This window comes from Rhineura floridana, chromosome 6, assembly GCF_030035675.1.
Source record: "Rhineura floridana isolate rRhiFlo1 chromosome 6, rRhiFlo1.hap2, whole genome shotgun sequence".
Classification (NCBI taxonomy): domain Eukaryota; kingdom Metazoa; phylum Chordata; class Lepidosauria; order Squamata; family Rhineuridae; genus Rhineura; species Rhineura floridana.
In genome coordinates, this window is record NC_084485.1 from 35,128,255 (window position 1) to 35,145,500 (window position 17,246).

At 39.6% G+C, this 17,246-nt stretch overlaps 1 protein-coding gene across 1 annotated transcript in view; it reads left to right on the forward strand.

Annotated features, from left to right (window-relative positions):
- STK4 (serine/threonine kinase 4) overlaps positions 1-10,932 on the forward strand; it is a 91,444-nt gene extending 80,512 nt beyond the window's left edge. The window contains exon 11 of the mRNA XM_061631438.1: positions 10,713-10,932. Within this exon, the coding sequence (XP_061487422.1) occupies positions 10,713-10,871 (159 nt within the window). The 3' untranslated portion in view covers positions 10,872-10,932. The remainder of the gene's footprint in view (positions 1-10,712) is intronic.
- The last annotated feature ends 6,314 nt before the right edge of the window (positions 10,933-17,246 follow it).

Genomic DNA, 17,246 nt, shown 5'->3' on the forward strand with positions numbered 1-17,246 from the left:
TTGGGGGGTAGAGGGAACAAAGCTTATGTCTGTGCAAGATGATGACGATGATACCGCTTTATAAAGCTCCTAGAATTATTTACTATTAAAAGGTGGGTGCCACCCCCTTTTTGACTCATTTGTTCCTAGAACATTGTATTGCCCCAGATAAGAGATCAGCTGGAAATAAGTGTTTTTCTTTATTATTATTTTGCTGCTATTTGAGTTTTTTTAAATTGGGGACCATTTTTCTGTACATGGTTATTGGCTAGGTGAACATTTGAGTGTGTTATTGAAGTGAGTGGTGAGTGGATGTAATGGGTATAAGGAGAGTGTGATTAGTGATTGCCTATGTGTGGATTTCATGTTTAGATTATTTTTGTGAAGTGTGTGAATGATTCTGGTGATTTTTCCTTTTGTAATATTTGAGATTTTCATGATATACTGTAATAATGTTGCATTTTGATGTGTTTTGATCTGTATATGATTTGTTTTTGTGGTTCTTAGTAGTTTTACTCATGTACATGGTTTAGAGCTATTTAATGCAGAATTAGAAGTAGTAGAAGTAGTAGTAGAAGTAGTATTTGATTTTGAATGTGCAATTTGTATTTCATCTCTTGCATTGATTCTTTTTGTTGTAGTATGTAAGCGACTTGAGAGATTTCTGTTGAAATAGAAAGTGGTATATAATGCACATAAAATGAGAGCCAGTGTAGTGGTTAGATTTTCCACAGATAGCATGCCGTCAGGTGGCTTATAGTGCCACCTAGTGTTCAAAGGCAGGAATGCACAAGAGTGAAGACTTGAACTGCTCCTTCTGGTCCCCCAGTCCATTCCTGCCTTCACCTGAGGCAGGTATAGCTCAGCCTTAGCTCTCTTCTTCAGCTTTGTTTGTTACTTTGAAGTGTGTGAGTTGTTTCTTGTTGTTTATTATTTATTAAATTTATATCCCTCCCAGAACAGCAAACAAAAATTCTAAAAGCACTTTAAAACATATCAAAACAAAACATCTAAAAAGCAGTTCCAACACAGATACAGACTGGAATAAAGTCTCTACTTAAAAGGCTTGTTGAAAGTGGAAGGTCTTCAATAGGCGCCGAAAAGATAACAGAGATGGTGCCTGTCTAATATTTAAGGGTAAGGAATTCCACAGGGTAGGAGCCGCCAGACTAAAGGTCCATTTCCTATATTGTGCAGAACGGACCTCCTGATAAGATGGTATCTGCAGGAGGCCCTCACCTGCAGAGCACAGTGATTGACTGGGTATATAAAGGGTAAGACGATCTTTCAGGTTCTTGGTGCATGTGTACTCATTGCTGTTGCAGTTAAAAGGTTTTGGCAAAGCACGTGTCTGTGGTGGTAATTATCTATCTTCCGTTTGTTTTTTCTTGTGGCAGTGGCTTTTTCACCCACTTTCCAAGCTTGCTGCCACAGCCTTCCCTCTTTTCCATTTGTCACCTGTTTTGTCTTGCAGTTAAAGGCTCCAGGCTGGAACATTTGCTCTTTTTTGTATTACACTTTCCTTTTCCTCTATTCATTCTCCTTTTGAGTTTTGGACAAGGAATTAAAAGGGGAGATGTATATTGCCATAGGTTGTTTTCCTCCTAATGCACATAAAATGAGAGCCAGTGTAGTGGTTAGAGTCTTAGTCTAGGCCCTGGGAAACCCAGGTTCAAATCCCAACCTCAGCTCTGAAGCTTACTGGGTGACCTTGAGCCAGTTGCTATCTTTCAGCCTGACCTACTTAATAAAGTTGTTGGGTGGGTGAGTGCCTTCAGTTCCCTGGAAGAAAAGTGAGATATAATTGTAATACTTTTTTAGTTTATTCCACAGGTAAATAATAGCCTCATAGAATTGGTAATTGGGTGTTTGCAAGTCACGTCTGTGATCTTCTGCTCTTCCCAAATTTTTGAGACTGTAGAAAGTAAAATGTTTTTGTTTATGCCTTCTTACTCTGTCACAAGTATATCTCTTTAGTTGTGCTTGAATCATGTAAACTATTTTGCGTCCATCAAGTGAGCATCACCTATAAAGATACATTTGAAAAATGAATAATGTCTGAATCTGAACATCTGATTTCTTAATCAGTAGGCATTAGACATAAAGGTTCTAGATTAGATGAGTAGACCTCTGTTCAGTTTTGAAAGGAATCAAAGTATTCTCTCTCTGTTTGAGATAAAGCAGTATTAATCATTCTAGACAGGATGGACAATTAGTCATCCCAGATCCCAAATCATGTGAAATGTACCGTACCCTTATAGAAGTCTGGAAATATGTGACTAAAAATAATTTTGCACTTTGCAGGCACTGCCTTGTACTGTGTCAGATCATTGGTCTGTTTTGCCCAACATTGACAGTTCTCCAGAGTTTCAGGATGAGATGAGGCTTTTCCCAGCCCTGCTACATGGTATCTTTTCATGGGAGATGCCAAGGCTTGAATCTGTGCCCTTCAGTATGCAAAACAGGCTCTCTCTGCCACGGACCTGTAGCCTCTCCCCAAGCTTGAGTTTGTTCATGTCCATGAGATGGTGTTATCCTACTAAATAATATATTTTTAAAAAATTGTGTGGTTCATTGTGACGTTTCCCTGAAAAGTGAAGGTATTGGGAGGGACTGAAGGTGTCACCTGAAACTGATTTTATTTTCCTCCCTTTCAAATTTTACTTCTTTAGTCCCCTTTTAATATCGTTGTATTTTATGTATTTTTATCTATGTTAATGTTTTATTTACTGTGTATGCTTGCATTGTAAGCCACCCTGAGTGTCCCATTGTGAGGAACAAGGGCGTAGGTGTGTGTATATAGCATTTTACTCAGAATGAATTGTCTGTAATTGAGTTGCTGGTGTGCATTTGAAACTTGGTTGAAAGTCTTCGTGTGCTGCCTTTTCTTTGCAACAGCAGTGTGAAGGTCAGGTAGCAGATGTTTCCTCCTGGTAGCAGCTCCTCTTACCTCATGAGGTGGGGCTTCAGAAGGCCCCTGATTAGGTGGAGGGGGGACAGGAGCAGCTTCTGTATGGCTGTTGCGGGAAAAGTCACTACAAATATGTAGAACAGCATGTATGATACTTTGGGCCCCTGCCAGTGTTATGCCAAATATCAGTTATAATGTCATGCCTTCTGAGGTCATAATTAAAAACAAGCAATCAAATCTAAGCTGTGGTGCTTGGTAACACTACTCAGAACTTACCCAGATAATTGGTCAAAGCGTGCCCATTTACATTTTAACCCTTGCAGAATAATCTTGCAAGCCCCATCCAGTCCCTGTAGCACTTTATATCTCATCTGCTTTATGGAAAAGAAAGTACTCTTGCTATAACTTGCTCCTTATTAAAAGAAAAGAAGTTAACATAGTGTATTTGTGCTGTGAAGTGATGGAAGCATTGCTGTTGCAATTTAGGAAATGAATTAATCCCTGTATCTTAAAAAGAGCTGCATTAGCCTCTCTGTACCCTCCCTGTTGATCTGGTACTTACTGATTTTTTAAAAATTCCAGCATGCTTTTTAATTGAATTCTGATTTTATAGGGTTATATTCAATGCTAGTCCTACTCAGAATAGACCCATTGAAGTTAACAGACATGTCTAACTTTGTTTTATTAATGTCAGTGGGTCTACTCTGATTAGGACTTAGTTCAATACAACCCACCATTTTAACACATTTTAGTTTCATTGTGGTGAGTCTCCTATACACCACTTAGAGATGGCTGTAAATAAGTGATATATAAGCAACAAAATACCCATCTAACAAAAAAGATAAAACAAAGGTACTGCGCTGAACAACAGGGATAGTTGTGAATGGTCATTCCAGAAATGATGGTATAAGCACTACCCAGTAGTGATCCTTGTGCAATCAATTTCCTCATAACAATCAAATTAGAAGTGATAATGGAAGACAAAACAACCACAATTGCTAACTTCAGAATGGTGTAGAGCAGCCTTTCCTAACTAGTGGGCCACCAGATGTTGTTGGACCACAACTCCCATCAGCCTCAGCCAGCATTGCCAATGGTCAGGAAAGATGGGAATTGTGGTCCAACAACATCTGGCGGCCCACTAGTTGGGAAAGGCTGGTGTAGAGCAAGTACTTCTCTTGCAAATGACCCCATCAGGCAGCATGTGGCTTGTTTACACAATCAAGATTCATACGTTACTGCTGGAGACATGTTATCCTAAGATGGCCACCACACTACACACCAAGCTGGAACATCTGACTTACTAGGCTAAATTCCGTCTGCCTGCAAAGCACTTGACAATACCTTGTTTGTTTTTGCAATCCCATACAGACAAAAGCAGGAGGCTTATCTTGCTTCTGATAGGCTAGTTTGCATGATGGCCTCATTGTGTAGACCTTATACACATAAACCAGGAATTCCAGAATTTTTCACCCTGGACTGCTTGGGTCACTCTGTGGGATTATCTATGAAATTGTAAACAAGTGAATTTGCCAGTGTTTAGTTTATGATTTTAAGATTGTGCTAGAATGTTTAAGTGGTATATTTGGAAGTGTCAGTGCCATTCAGCCTGGCTGTGGGAAGGTGCAGCTGTTCTCTGTCTTTTCCCAGCCTATACACTTCTTACACACAGCTTGTTGCTCTGCTACTTTAACAAAGCCCCACAAATGCATAGGCAGTGGATTGCTTGCACTTCGTGGGTATTAACCTTTTCTGAGCAGTTAAGGGCTCGGAGAGGGAAAATTATTTCCCATCATCTGTTTGTTACAGCAAGTCTCTTCATGAAAATTGAAATCTGCCCCTTATATCTTGAAGCAATCACCATACAGTTGTTATAAAATGGTCTTGAGGTCAAAAGACGGCATGTTGCTATAACATTACTGAGCAATGTGTCCTTGAGAATATGAACTGTGACTAATGTGCCTACTTGGCCCTTTTATGTATTCCACTTCATTGTTCTACTTTCATTTAGATTCAGTAAAGCTCAATGTCATACTGGCACATTATTGTGTCAGATGAAAAACTATTTGACTACAACTCCCATCATCCCTGACCATTGGCTAAGCTGGCTGGGGATGATATGAGTTGTAGTCCAAAAACATCTAGGGAGCATCATCAAATCAAATTTGGCCTGTGAGGCAGATCTTGTAAGGATATGGCCCATGGAGCCAAAAGTTTCCCTTCCCCTGAATTATCAGAATCTAATTTCTTAGGCCCCCTGCTTGACTTGTACAAATTGGACTCTTAAACCTTTTATAGTAAGGCCCTGCTTTTTGGTGGCCCACTAATACAGCGGCTTTCAATTAGAGGAAGGCCCCACTCATAAGGTGCTTGTTCCACTTTTATGGTGTTTGTCGGGCGCCATTTTATTGATGGAGTTCCGCTTTTCAGCGGGCTTCGCTTTTAGGTGGAGGTCTGGAACGTAACCCACCGTATGAGTGGGGCCTTACTGTATTTAATGAAACTTCTGTAAAAAACTTGGGTACAGTGATATGCAGCCTTTCGTCCAACATGCCTCATTCCAATTGCTGTATTCTTTTTAGCTGATAGAGTAATAAGAAAGAAATTGTAGAAAATAAAATAAAAATAACAACTTGGTATTGGATGGTGATGTACTGATGTTAGAAAGAGTGGCAGGGAGAAGTGGCTCATGGGAAAGCAAATTGGCTCAATTTTGAGCACAGTACTAATTCTGCAAGAAGACTCCAAGTAATACACATGACACAGAAATGTAAAGGCTTTTTGTGAGTTCACTTATTTCATACTGTCAAATAATAAGATCATAAGCTAGTCACAGAATGCAGTGGAGATTAATTGTGGATAGAGTGTCTTTTATATCAAGATTGCAATGATGCTACTCTTCACACAGGTGATAGAGGCATTGCTGTAGAGCATAAGAGCCCTATTAACCTCGCCTCTAGTATGCATTGCATGCTAGGTTGTCTGTATGCTACTCCTAAATGACTGTCTACCACCAGCCCTCTGGCGTTCAGTCAGGGAACATAAGCTTTGAGCATGCAGATATGAAGGGTGTATGCATGCACACCTGCCAAGCGTGGGAGAGGAAAAGAGTTCTTATACCTTATGGAGATCATAAGATTCCTTCTGATGTAGGCACTATAGCCACTCGGGGAAGGATTGTGGCCTCCCTGCCTATTTTTATCCTCCCCCCTTTTTATTAAAAAGTTCTAAATGGCACATGCCTTAATTCCAGGGAGAAGATACTGGACCTACTGCTCTTTAGCTTGCAGGGTATTTTTGGATACTTTTGACACATTATGTTTGGCAGCAAGGGATGCCAAAAGCTTCAAGGGCACACACAATTGATCTAACCTTTCTTCATGAGCAGTGATATTGCCATAGCCCCACTCTGGTTTCTGAGCATGTAGGCAGTATTTCACATAAGAAGCAGTATGAACATCTACATAAAGTGTTAATTTTGAGAAACTAAATTTGATCTTTTTAGTTGTTTGTGTGTAACCTTAAGTTGAAATGTTAGGAGATTTTATTTTCTCTTCTGAAAAGATATATCCAGCTTACATATAAAATGCAAAATCTTTATTGTTCTTTAACTTGGAATTTAGAATCTTACTCCAAAGTGCAGTGTAGCTTGATTCACTTGAAGCAATCCTGTTGTTGTTATGTTCCTTCAAGTCGATTATGACTAATGGCTACCCTGTGAATCAGTGACCTCCAAGAGCATTCGTCATGAACCACCCTGTTCAGATCTTGTAAGTTCAGGTCTGTGGCTTCCTTTATGGAATCAATCTCTTGTTTGGCCTTCCTTTTTTGCTACTCCCTTCTGTTTTCCCCAGCATTATTGTCTTTTCTACTCAATCAGGTCTTCTCACGATGTGTCCAAAGTAGGATAACCTCAGTGTCATCATTTTAGCTTCTTGTGACAGTTCTGGTTTAATTTGTTCTAACACCCAATTATTAGACTTTTTCGCAGTCCATGGTATGTGTAAAGCTCTCCTCCATCACCACATTTCAAATGAATTGATTTTGCTCTTATCCACGTTTTTCACTGTCCAACTTTCACATCCATACATAGAGATCGGGGATACCATGGTCTGAATGATCCTGACTTTGGTGTTCAGCGATACATCTTTGCATTTGAGGGCCTTTTCTAGTTCTTTCATAGCTGCCCTCCCTAGTCCCAGTGATTTTTTGACTATTGTCTCCATTTTGGTTAATGACTGTGCCGAGGCACTGATAATCCTTGACAAGTTCAATGTCCTCATTGTCAACTTTAAAGTTACATAAATCCTCTGTTGTCATTAAAAAATGTAAATGTACTACCTTCAAGTTGATTCCGACTTATGGCGACCCTATGAATAGGGTTTTCATGAGGCTGAGAGGCAGTGACTGGCCCAAGGTCACCCAGTGAGCTTCATGGCTATGTGGGGATTTGAACCCTGGTCTCTCAGGTCGTAGTCCAACACCTTGACCACTACACCACACTGGCTCTCCTGTTGTTATTATTTTAGTCTTTTTGATGTTGAGCTGTAGTCCTGCTTTTGTGCTTTCCACTTTCACTTTCATCAGCATTCGTTTCAAATCATTACTGGTTTCTGCTACTAGTATGGTATCGTCTGCATATCTTAAATTATTGATATTTCTCCCTCCAATTTTCACATCTCCTTCATCTTGGTCCAATCCTGATTTCCGTATGATATGTTTTAAATGCTTTTTGTATACAATAAAACTGGTGAGTTAGCAAGAAATTGGTCAAAAAACCCACAGATTTTTCCCTCCTCAGACAACCGTAATATCACCAGTCCTCATGACCACTATGTTATGGACTAAATAAGAATATATTTTTCTTAATTAATGTGTGTAAGTCAGGAATGGGGTAAACCATAGCTTTCCATCCAGATGTTGAACTGCATCAGCCCCAGCATGGCCAATGACCAGAGATGATAGCAGCATCTAGAGGGCCACATATTCATTTCCCCTCATCTAGCACCAATACCACTAGAAGCCATGCAAATACTGGAACAGCAGTCCCACTTTGTAGAATTGGCTGTTTGGAGAGTTACTGCAAAGCATGGATTCTGTATTGGTACAGAAAGGAATATTAGTAATGATAGTTACTGATAACTTTGCAACTCTACAGACACTGCTTTTTTGCAGCCAGGGGAAAAGGCATTGATGTTATCAAGTGAAAATTAAAATAGATATATATGCTCTTGAGGATCTAAATAATAGGGCTCATAATAATATGGAGTGGTGCAAAAGTTATACTTGGGCAAGTGGTAAAGACAGTGGAAATGGGAAGAGAGATCTTTCATCCTTCTGGTGCTTAGAAGCATTTGTGTAAATCTTTAATGCAGTCAGCTAAATAGTCTCCCTTTTCCTTCCATCTCTCATCTGACCTGGGGTGTTGTACTCGTTAGAGCAGTGGTTCTCAAACTTTTTTGGTTTGCGGCACACTGTAAAACATATAAAATTTTCTGGCACACTTCGTGTACAAAATTAAAAATATAAATATATTTTAAACTATGAATAAAAATAACTTAGTAATAATATACTTTCATAATATTCGCGGCACACGTAGCCACCTCTTGCGGCGCACCAGTGTGCCCCGGCGCACAGTTTGAGAATCACTGTGTTAGAGTGTTGAATTTAGACTTGGGGGGGGGGGCTAGGTTCAAATCCCTGCTCAGCCACAAAGCTCACTGGGTCCCTATGTACTGTGTCCTTGCCCCTGCATCTCCTGAGTGTTTGTATGTTGAGCGCAAACGTCTGCGTAGTCAACCCAGTGTAACTAGAATTCTCCTTCAAACTTGTATATGCTGAATGTGTAAAGGTCAGGAAAGAGGCAGGGCGGTCATGCATGGGAGTGTTGTGGCGGAACCAGAATGTGTGCGCCCCTACAAAATTTGAGCCTTCACGTGTTCAAAGAGGGCTTCTCAATATACACATTTCACATCACAAGCACAAATAAAAACTCCAAGGCAGAATTATTTTCTTTTCAAGAGTATCCTGGCAAAACAAACAAAAAATAGGGAATCTTTGGTTTAAGTTCTGAAACTCTTAAAGGTTAGAAAACCTATGAAGCTGGAAGAGGGTTCTGTAGAACATTTTCTTCTGCTGGGAGAAAGGGTGGGATATAAATCAAATAAATAAATAATAAATAGAACATCTGGTAGCCATTTAATGGTTAGGGCTGACTGAGCATGAGCACTTTCACCTACTCATTCAGTGGTGATTGTTTTGTCTTTTCTGTTATACTTTTTGTATTCTTTTAGCTCCTGAGAGCTGAGTATTGAACAATCACCTTCTCTAAAAGAGATGTTATACAATTAGCATAGAATTGTAGCAGGTCCCATACATCAACGTAAAGGGCTGTCAGCTGAAGCTGTGTTAATGTACATGCATAATGCATCTGATGGAGGAAGTGCTTTTTCTAATGAGCAACTTCCTTACAAGATAGACAAAAATCTGTGTCCTCTTGCTAAAGTACTTATTTCTCTTGTGTTATAATAATTTATGCATTGTGGAAAAGTTTGAAACAGTTGCTAGTAATGGAGACGGGAAGAAGACTTTACCTTGCAAATAATAATGATAATGAAATTCTAGTGTCATGCTAGCTTCATTATAGATCACAATATTGGGATATCTTATCCGTGAGATAATTCTGTAGGGCAGAAGTATTTAGAACATGATCCCTAAAACTACTCTGTTGTGCTGATACAATGAAACTCAACTCATCTCTGTTTTAGCAAAGGGAAACTTCAGGCACTTCTGGATGCTAGATATTAAGCAGCCCAGAATCCATGCACTGATGCTGCTTTTTCCTGGTCAGGAGGTTTAAGGAGGAATAAAAAACAGGAGAAAATCCCAAGATGCTGAAAAATGTGGTGTTTGTTTGTTTGTTTGTTTAAAAAGCCCAACGCGGTTCGGCCACTGTTGTCTGGCCTTCGTCAGGATAAATTGGTCTGTACTATTTATTTATTTATCTAATCTATCTATCTAATCTATTCTATCTGTCTATATTCCTCCCTTCCTCCCAGCAGGAGCCCAGGGCAGCATATTCTTCTCTAGCAGAACTGCTTCAAATGATAGACAACCATCCAGGTTTTGCTAGAGAAGAATATTGCAGACCAATTTATCCCCTGACAAAGGCCAGACAACTTTGTGGCTGAAATGCTTTGGGCTTTTTTTTTTTTTTAAACCACCCTGTTCAGCATCTTGGGATTTTCCCCTCTCTTTTATTCCTGGTTTTTTTTCCGATGCTTGCCACTTTCTCCTTTGGTTTTCAGGAGGTTTTAGAAACAATCAGAACAAGACAAAGAAGCCAAAAGAACATGCAAAGGCATATTGTGATTTCTCCCCTCATCATGTGATAACTCTCTTCACTGTACTGCATATCATGAGTCTCTGGCATTTACTTAACAAGGCCATACATGTGCGTTTTTATATCAGTCCCCTAGCTGAAATGCTGGTTTTTTGTAAAACACTTTCTAAATATATAATACCTGTAAGCATACTAGCCTCCTTGCTGAACTTCAAGCACATGGCAAAGATTTTCTTATTCCAGCAGTCATTTTTAAGGTAGTGTTGGTTTTATTATGACTTTTTATTGCTTTCTTCTCTGTATGGTTTATTTTTATGTTCACAGCTTAGAAATGCTAATGATAAAGGAGCATATATATATGTCTTAAATAAATCTAATAAAACACCTGTGTGAATCAGTCTTTTCATTCCTTAAGCTCTAGGTTTTCTTCCATTTCAAGCTCATCATTTGTGTGTGTGTGTTTTTGTGTGTTCCCTTTAGTTGAGAAACTGGACTGTTGAAGACCTTCAAAGGAGACTTGGGGCGCTTGACCCTATGATGGAGCAGGAGATAGAAGAAGTTCGCCAAAGGTATCAGTCAAAACGGCAGCCAATTCTAGATGCCATTGAAGCAAAGAAAAGACGCCAGCAGAACTTCTGAAGAAAGCCTGCCAATAGAATTAGATATCCATCATCCCTAACAATAAAATGTGCTTCTACGACTACTGTGTAGGTGGATTTCTGTTTTAAATGATCTGGTTCACACGTAATGCTAAACCAAACCATGGCTTAGCAAGAACCAAACCCCCAGAGAGGAGATTGCAGCTGCTTTCCTCCTCTTTTGATTTTTTGGCTGGGCTGGGCTGCACTAAGCCATGACTTCGCTTAATGTGTCATCCAAACCAAAGCTTGTGATTTAGTTCTCACAGACAAACCATAAGCTTTAACCAAGGTTTATCCTATGGTTTATGGCTTGTGGTTTGTCTGGAGCAGCCTTTCCCAACCAGTGTACCTCCAGATGTTGTTGGACCACAATTCCCATCTTTCCTGACCATTGGCAATGCTGGCTGAGGCTGATGGAAGTTGTGGTCCAACAACATCTGGAGGCACACTGGTTGGGAAAGGCTGGTCTGGAGTCTAGGTTCATGAGCCTAGGTTCAGATGACACATAAAGTCAAGCCACGGTGCAGCACCAAAATAACTGCAGAAGAGCAAAGCAGCCATGATCTCTCCAGGAGCTTGCTCATTCATGCTAAACCATCATTAAGCCTAGCATTATGTGAGAATGAGGGCAATGTGTTAGCAAAGAAGGCCAATGACTGCTTTCTTCATTTACTGTAGCAGCACCTTTTCAAACTCAGGAATGCCATTTTGTGGAGTCCTCATCAACAGTTTATGCTGTGTTTCAGTGTTAGATGTGTTTTAAATAGATTGCATGTTGCTTCAGAGGAGCCCTGTTACAGTTTGAAGCTATTCTTTTTTAATAAATCTTAGGAACAATTAGAAATGAACTAAATAATTTGGGCACTCAGACTGACAGCCCATTTCACAAGCCTGTTTTCTACAGTAAAATTCTGTACTGTGGTGTAAAACAGTCACATTTCTTTGTGAAGAAAACAAAATAAGTAAAATATTGTCTTTTGTTGGATTCACTTAGGAGTGCAAGGATGTAAACGTATGTCTTTTCATAAAACTCAAAATGCTTGTGAAACCAGAAACCTTGCACGCTTGTCTGTTCATCTAAATTGGCCCAATAAAAGATACATCATTTAACTTCTGTATCTCCTAACCGCAGCAACCACTGTAGATTAAACTCCCTTTTTCAAACTTTGCCCTGTTACTGTTTAATGGTACTCTGGAAATAGGCTTTAAAAAGAAAAGTGATTCACTAGCAAGAACATGCATCCTGCTCCATTATTTGAAAAGGTATATAAACCTTACTTTTTATCCCTTCCAAAAGCCTCTCAAAACTCCATGCCTTACATTGTCCTTTTTAAAGCATTGTATTTCAAGCCTATATTTCTGTCATTTTCACTGTGTACTTTGAGTGCATGCTGATAACCTTTGAGTGATTTCTTGGTATTTTTTAATGTAAAACTGATCCATCACTCAAAACATGAATCTTATTTGTATTTTTTCAGAATTCCTTGCAGCAGAGGAATGTCAAAGTACTTGCAACTCAGGAAATTAGAAACTCTCTTCAAATAAAAAGAGGTTTAAAGTATTTAAGGAATTGTAAATGTTTATGGGCTTGACTATTTTCAGCTTAATTTGCTTGAGGCTTGCAATATTAGTTTTAAAATTTAAACTAGAATGTGTTTTCTGTTAGAAATGTTAAGGATGTCAGTTGAGATTAAAATGAAAATCTATTTGACTCAAAAGAATTTCAGAATGCCCTTTTAGGAAAAGCTTGATATGTCAAACTTAATAAAGCAATTGCATTCATTTTAAACAGCAGAAATCATGCTGAAATAAAGTGTACAAAAGTGTGCCTGATTTCTTGTGCAATTCTCACTCATTATTGTTGGATTTGCACACAAGAAATTTATGGTGGGATATGCCTGTGGTTGTTTGTGGTATCCCTGAGTTTCACAAGCATCCACAGAAATTCCCCATTTTCTCATGATATATACAAAAAGCATTGGGACAAAATGGCCAAGCTCTAAAGAGGCATGTCGCTTCAACATGTGAGTTAGGGAGCTTGGGATTCTTCCATCCCTGCAGCAGCCCCTTGTATCTAATGCAGCTCCCCGAAGGGTCCCTTGACTTTCACAGGCTATATAGGAAATGGGTATCTGAAAAGTCACATTTGTGGATGGAAAGTTGCATGCATGTTGGATCCTGGCCAGTGACTATAGTCGCTGATGCTGTGACTTGATAAAACCTGCACTGGAATGTGCAAATATACCTCATTCTTACTGTTCAAGGCTTGAAAAACATTGGTGAGAACCCATGTGCAACTTTTCTTGCACTAGTTGCGGCAGATTTCAGGGTGCTAGAGTATTAAACACTGGTACTATCCTTTTAGAGCAGGGGAAAAGACATCATGATCTAACCTATACTTTCTACTCTTACCTGAGCCACACTGTGACTATAACACTGTACTCTCATCCCAGTCATACTGTAGCCCATCTGTTCCTTTTACACACACACATACATGTTGAGTGTGACTTGAGCTAAGTTTACATTTCAGAAACTAGTGTGGAATTGTGAAGTCAATCCACAGCTTCCTGCTGAAGAAAGACTGATAACTAAGTGAAGCCAAGCTCTTTACAATATTATTATAGAGAAACAGTATTACACTAAGACTACCTGCTGCAAAGGTGTGGTTTGGTTGCTGATGTTTTTCCTTCTGAGGAGCTGGGCATTACTGTCTTTAGCTTATCCTGGTGCAGGGAAGGGAAACCTATGGCCCTTCTGTTGTTGTTGTGACTCCAACCCGTCAGCCCCAGCCAGCATGGCCAATGCTCAGAGTGATGGGAGTTGTAGTCCAGTAGTGGCTGGGGGGCTACAGGTTCCCCATTACTGCCCTGGAAGTAAAAGTCCTTTTAAAAAGTCCAGCCTCTGACTCACAAAAATTAACAAACCAGTTGTACAAGTTCAATTGAAAGAGAAGCATTAAATAATAAATCAAAGCAACTGCATTCTTTGTAAAGCCATGCTGGGTAAATATTTACTCTAACAACTCCTAGTGTTTTTTTAAATGAAGAAACCCTTTTGAAGAAAACCAATAAATCATAACAGGGCAGCTTGCAACACAAGCTTAACCTCTTGGAATATTCATTTTTATTGATGGTTAAGCCTTCCAGCAAATAGAAATCTGCCATGAAAGTTGGTCACTTGCAAAGTTGTAACGGTAAGGCAAGGAGATGCCATCTGCAACAAAATTGAACTTTATGTACTGCTCAGATAGATTTCTTTTGCATCCCCATCTATTTCCTTGCTTTAAATGTAGTTTCCACCTATACAAATAAGATGAGAGGATCTTTCATAGTAATCTATGAAGCCAAGTGACTCCTAAAGTGGGCGCATTTTGCTTCTAGTTATGATGCTTACTCACAGTGTGATTCATGCAAGTAGAAAGCTAAGTTGCTTTCACTTAAAAGGGATGGTCTTTTAGCTGAGAATCTTTGCCTTTACTACACCATATGTGCCACTGATTCCATGCTGCTGCCCCACCCCCACCCTGTAGCAGGGAAAGACTGTTTGGCATGTCTTGTCTTCAACCAGTTAGACTCATATGAGTTTCCTAGTGAAATATAACCACTTGTGCTGTGGAAACAAGTGAATAAAAAGCAGAACAGTCTCAGTAACTTAATCTCTCCCCCACTTCCAAAAAACGTACAACATACGAGGATGAAGTGCTGGATTCCTGCTCTTGTACTGGTTCAAGTAAGCCAACTTCATCAACTTTGGTAAATTCAGTCTAATCAAGAGATTCCATTTCTTATTTTGGATTCTTCTGCAGGAATATATCACTTCATCTGTCATCCAGGTTTGTAATTTCAGAGACTTCTCCTGAAGGAATGCCATCCAGAGCAAACAGTGTTAAAGCAAAGCATTCATATACTTGTGAAATCTCACATGGTTAACGGGCCCATGCACAGCTTGAAGCATTCCAAATAAACTGCCATATTTTCTTTCTGCAGCCCTAAATCAAGTGTCTGGTGTCAGTTCCGTGAGAGACTTAAATGTGAAATTAGTAGCTTTAATGTTTTATAATAAAAGTTAGCATATCATACCAGTGTAACTTGAAATTTCTCTTTTGTAGAGATTTGCCTGTTTTGTAAATATTAGGATGGAATATCCTAATATACTTTAGTTTGTATATGTATGAATGTAACATTTTATTACATACGCTTTTGAGTATGATACAGGATTTTTTTGTTTTTAAGTTTTAAACATCTTGCCTTATTTGTTTAATATGACAAAATAAACTTCTAATTTTTAAAAAAAGTTCTGTTTTTATGGTATAAAAGCTGTTTCCATTGTGGGGAATTCTATTGAAGAAGTTGTATTACATGTGGCTGTAGACATACCTAAAGCTAGGGCAGATGGTTGGTCCATATATCTGCCTCAGTTCCGTCGTCAACACCTGGCTTTCCCATAGTTTGTCAAAGGAAACTGCAGGACTTGGCAGTTTCATCAGACATTTGGAACTATAAAGAATGTGTCAAACGTATGTGTTGAGTGATAGCAAAGTTTTGTGGCGCCTTAGAGACTAGTACGTTTGTTGTGGCATAAACTTTGTGGACCACAGTCCTCTTCTTTAGCGGGATGGTGTGACCCTCAATAAGCAAGGAGTGAGGTCAGAGAGAAATGAAATGCAAGAAGAGTGATGATTACCTAAAAGCAAAATAATCATAGTGACCAAATAGCAAGGTAGTGTTGGTGATAAGTCAAACATCCTCTTGCTGGTAAGCTAATTAACTCATATGATGTGATTATAGACTTTTAATCTGGGTTCAAGCCATGGAGGTGAGAGAATTGAATTGCCTGATAACTAATTCAGAAGCTTCACACTGGAGTTTCCCTTTGGTATTTATTTAAGGATAGCTATTTTTAGGGACAGTTACAGCGTGTCCTCATAGTTCAAAATATTCTCCTATTCAGTATATGACTGCACTAAGTGGAAATTAGAAGTGTGACAACTTCACCCAGGTATTACCATTTCCATATATTATTTCTGCATAGAACCATGAGTAGAATGCAAAAGGGCATTATGGGCAAATGATGGCATCTATCCCATTGGAAGATGAACAGGTGTCTGTAGGTAGCAAACCTACACTGCTTTGCTGTAGAACAGAAAGTTGGACTTAGCGTGAAGTGTCCTCGTCAGTGGAGAGTGGAGCATGGGTTAATTTCTGGAAGCAGAGTCAACAATGGAAAAATTATTAGTTTGTTGTCAGCCTGAAGGGGAGGAGAACCTTCTTCTCTCCTTCAGTTCGTGACAGCTGAAAAAACTGAGTGCTGAGTAGCCAGCCACTTTATTATTATTGTTTTATTATTATTAATTTAATTTGTATCCCGCCCTTCCTCCCAGCAGGAGCCCAGGGCGGCAAACAAGGCACTAAAAACACTTCAAAACATCATAAAAACAAATCTTAAAATACATTAAGACAAAACAGCATTAAAAACATTTTAAAAACTTTTTTAAAAGAGTTAAAAACATTATTAAAAACATATTAAGCAATTCAGACACAGACTGGGATAGCTCTCAACTTAAAAGGCTTGTTGAAAAAGAAAAGTCTTGAAAAGGCTCCGAAAAGATAGCCTGCCTAATATTCAAAAACTACAAAAACTTGGAACAGCGCAACTTGAACACTGGATAGAACAAGAAACGTTAGGACAGCGAAAGGTAGGGACATAGGAGGCAGCTGCACGACCAATGGTCGCCTGAGGGTTCCGGAAGGGATGCCCTTCCCACCCCATAGGTTAGGTTCTGCTGCAGGGTGGGACTGTGTGCTCCGTTCTCTGCTGTCCAGGACACTTCACAGTAAGTCCAGTTTTCTGTTCTTGGTCAGTGGAAGGGTGGAGCAGTCAGGAATGGGATGTAACTATTTATTTTATTTTATAGCCGAAGCTCTCTGGGCGATTTACAGCAACTAAGCAGTGATCTTATCCCACATCCTCAGGTGGGAGCAGACCTAGGCCACTACCCTCTGGAGGACCCTCCTGTCAAAAGTAGCTTCGGCAGAGGCAAACTTATCCACCTTATGGTGCTTAATGAAGGTGGATGGGTCATCCTAGGTGGCGGCTTTGCACATTTCTTCCAGTGAGGCTTCCTTGCAGACCAGCTCCCCTGACAGAGTGTGCAGTGTCTTGGCCTGGTAGGCCATAACCACACAGTCCCTCACCCGGCACCTTGCTTAAAGGACATGAACAGGGACTCTTGACTTCCTAAGTGGCTCCGTTTGGTCCAGGTAGATCCAAAGAGCCTGCCTGACATATAGTTTGTGCCATCTTTTTTTCCTCTGATGGACTAGTTTGGAGCATAAGCTGGGCAGCATGATGTCCTGTTCCCTATGAAAGGAGA